Source organism: Pleurodeles waltl, chromosome 10 (assembly GCF_031143425.1).
Source record: "Pleurodeles waltl isolate 20211129_DDA chromosome 10, aPleWal1.hap1.20221129, whole genome shotgun sequence".
Classification (NCBI taxonomy): Eukaryota; Metazoa; Chordata; class Amphibia; order Caudata; family Salamandridae; genus Pleurodeles; species Pleurodeles waltl.
In genome coordinates, this window is record NC_090449.1 from 1,073,643,293 (window position 1) to 1,073,647,521 (window position 4,229).

General features: G+C 55.9%; 1 protein-coding gene across 1 annotated transcript; it reads left to right on the plus strand.

Moving 5' to 3' along the window:
* Nucleotides 1-2,926: 2,926 nt before the first annotated feature.
* On the plus strand, nucleotides 2,927-3,631 carry LOC138262486 (uncharacterized). The gene has a single exon (XM_069212379.1). It carries the CDS (start codon nucleotides 2,927-2,929, stop codon nucleotides 3,629-3,631), a length of 705 nt encoding a protein of 234 aa, XP_069068480.1.
* The last annotated feature ends 598 nt before the right edge of the window (nucleotides 3,632-4,229 follow it).

Below are 4,229 nucleotides of genomic sequence, written 5' to 3' on the forward strand. Positions count from 1 at the left end.
CTCACAGCACCTCATCATAGCTAGCGGCACACCCTCACAGCACTGCGTCATAGCTACGGGCACACCCTCACAGCACCGCGTCACTGCTACAGACACACCCTCACAGCACCACATCACTGCTACCCGCACTCCCTCACAGCATTGCATCATAGCTACCCGCACACCCTCACAGCACCGCGTCATAGCTTCTAGCACACCCTCACAGCCCACAGCACAGCTACCGGCACGCCCTCACAGCACTGCGTCATAGCTACCGGCACGCCCTCACAGCACCGCATCACTTCTACCCACACACCCTCACAGCACCGCATCATAGCTACCCGCACACCCTCACAGCACCACATCACAGCTACCGGCACATCCTCACAGCACCGCAGCACAGCTACTGGCACAGCCTCACAGCACCGCAGCACAGCTACCGGCACACCCTCACAGCACTGCATCATAGCTACCGGCACACCCTCACAGAACCGCATCGTAGCTACTGGCACACCCTCACAGCACCGCAGCACTGATACTGGCACACCCTCACAGCACCGCAGCACAGCTACCGGCACGCCCTCACAGCACCGCATCCTAGCTACCAGCACGCCCTCACAGCACTGCATCATAGCTACCCCCACACCCTCACAGCACCGCATCACAGCTACCCACACACCCTCGCACCACCCCGTTATAGCTACCCTCACAGCACCTCGTCATAGCTAGCGACACACCCTCACAGCACTGCATCATAGCTAGCGGCACACCCTCACAGCACTGTGTCATAGCTACCGGCACACCCTTACAACACCGTGTCACTGCTACAGACACACCCTCACAGCACCACATCACTGCTACCCGCACACCCTCACAGCAACGCATCAAAGCTACCCGCACACCCTCACAGCACCGCATCACAGCTTCTGGCACACCCTCACAGCACTGCGTCACTGCTACCCGCACACCCTCACAGCAACGCAGCACATCTACCCGCACGCCCTCACAGCACCGCGTCATAGCGTCTAGCACACCCTCACAGCTCCGCAGCACAGCTACTGGCACGCCCTCACAGCACCACGTCATAGCTACCGGCACGCCCTCACAGCACCGCATCACTTCTACCCACACACCCTCACAGCACCGCATCACAGCTACCGGCACAGCCTCACAGCACCGCAGCACTGCTACCGGTACGCCCTCACAGCACCGCATCACTTATACCCGCACACCCTCACAGCACCACATCACAGCTACCGGCACAACCTCACAGCTCCGCAGCACTGCTACCGGCACGCCCTCAAAGCACTGCAGCACAGCTACCGGCATGCCCTTACAGCACCGTGTCATAGCTTCTAGCACACCCTCACAGCTCTGCAGCAGAGCTACCAGCACCCCCTCACAGCACTTTGTCATAGCTACCGGCACGCCCTCACAGCACCGCATCACTGCTACCCGCACACCCTCACAGCACCGCATCACAGCTTCCGGCACACCCTCACAGCACCGCATCACTGCTACCCGCACACCCTCACAGCACCGCAGCACTGCTACCGGCACGCCTTCACAGCACCGCATCACTTCTACCCGCACACCCTCACAGCACCGCATCACTTCTACCCGCACACCCTCACAGCACCACATCATAGCTACCGGCACAGCCTCACAGCTCCGCAGCACTGCTACCGGCACGCCCTCACAGCACCGCAGCACAGCTACCGGCATGCCCTTACAGCACCGTGTCATAGCTTCTAGCACACCCTCACAGCTCTGCAGCAGAGCTACCAGCACCCCCTCACAGCACTTTGTCATAGCTACCTACACGCCCTCACAGCACCGCATCACTGCTACCCGCACACCCTCACAGTACCGCATCATAGCTACCCGTACACCCTCACAGCACCGCATCACAGCTTTCGGCACACCCTCACAGCACTGCGTCACTGCTACCCCCACACCCTCACAGCACTGTATCACAGCTACCCGCACACCCTCGCACCACCCCGTTATAGCTACCCGCACACCCTCACGGCACCTCATCATAGCTAGCGGCACACCCTCACAGCACTTTGTCATAGCTACCTACACGCCCTCACAGCACCGCATCACTGCTACCCGCACACCCTCACAGTACCGCATCATAGCTACCCGCACACCCTCACAGCACCGCATCACAGCTTTCGGCACACCCTCACAGCACTGCGTCACTGCTACCCCCACACCCTCACAGCACTGTATCACAGCTACCCGCACACCCTCGCACCACCCCGTTATAGCTACCCGCACACCCTCACGGCACCTCATCATAGCTAGCGGCACACCCTCACAGCACTGCGTCATAGCTACCGGCACACCCTCACAGCACCGCATCATAACTACCGGCATGCCCTCACCGCACTGCGTCATAGCTTCTAGCACACCCTCACAGCTCCGCATCACAGCTACCCCCCACAACACTGCACCATAGCTACCCCCACACCCTCACAGCACTGCGTCACAGCTACTGGCACACCGTCACAGCACCGCATCATAGCTTCTAGCACACCCTCACAGCACTGCATCATAGGTCGGCTGAGCCAGAAACTAAACAAATCAGCTGTGAGGAGCTTTACCCTACCCCAACCGTGGGTGAAAAACAGGAAACTGCACAAACCAGGCATGAGGAGCCTGAAACTGCACAAACCAGGCGTGCAAAGCCTGAAACTGCACAAACCAGGCAGGCAGAGTTTGAACCTGCACAAACCACGCATGCAGAGTCTGAAACTGCACAAACCACACAGGCAGAGTCTGAAAGTACACAACCCATGCATGCAGAGTCTGACACTGCATGCAGAGCCTGAAACTGCACAAACCAGGCATGTAGAGCCTGAAACTGCACAAACCACACAGGCAGAGTCTTAAACTGCACAAACCACGCAGGCAGAGTCTGAGACTGCACAAACCACGCATGCAGAGTCTGATAGTACACAAGCCACGCAGGCAGAGCCCGAAACTGCACAAGCCACGCAGGCAGAGTCTGAAACTGCACAAACCACGCATGCAGAGTCTGAAAGTACACAACCCACGCATGCAGAGTCTGAAAGTACACAACCCACGCATGCAGAGTCTGAAACTGCACAAACCACTCATGCAGAGCCTGAAACTGCACAAACCAGGCATGCGGAGCCTGAAACTGCACAAACCAGGCATGCGGAGCCTGAAACTGAACAAACCAGGCATGCAAAGCCTGAAATTGAACATACCTGCTGTGCAGAGTCTGAAACTGTGCAAACCAGGCAGGCAGAGTCTGAAACTGCACAAACCACACATGCAGAGTCTGAAAGTACACAACCCACGCATGCTGAGTCTGAAACTGCACAAACCACACATGCAGAGCCTGAAACTGCACAAAGCAGAAATGCGGAGCCTGAAACTGAACAAACCAGGAGTGCAAACCCTGAAACTGCACAAACCAGGCGTGCAAGGCTTGAAACTGCACCCACCTGCCGTGCAGAGCCTGAAACTGTGCAAACCAGGCAGGCAGAGACTGAAACTGTATAAACCACGCAAGCAGAGTCTTAAACTGCACAAACCACACATGCAGAGTCGGAAAGTACACAACCCACGCATTTTAGAATCTGGAAGTACACAAAACCAAGCATGCAGAGTCTGAAACTGCACAAACCACACATGCAGAGCCTGAAGCTACACAACCCACGCATGCAGAGTCTGAAACTGCACAAATCAAGCAGGCAGAGCTTGAAACTACACAAACCAGGCAGTCAGAGCCTGAAACTGCACAAACCATGCGTGCAGAGTCTGAAACTACACAACCCACGGATGCAGAGTTTGAAGCTGCACAATCCAGGTGTGCAGAGTCTGAAACTGTACAAACTACGTGTGCAGAGTCTGAAACTGCACAAACTAAGGCCCATATCTATGGAAGGTTAGTGTTGTCTTAGCATTCATTCATTTTGACACTAAAGCGGCACTAACTAAACTCCATATTTATATTTTGACGCTAGACCGATCCAGCGTTAAAAAATATTGGAGTTAGCGCCATTTCTAGGAAGCACCAACCCACCTTGTGTCAATGAGATGCAAGTTAGGTGTTATACTTCTAAAAATGTCACAAGCCCCCCCAAAGCCATATTAAACACCTAACGCTGAAACGACGCGCAAGTGGGAGGCGGACCTAAATAATGGCGCTTAGCGCCTGGTCAGACCAGGCATTACTATGCTGGTAGGCTCATTTCCATGGGGAAACACCA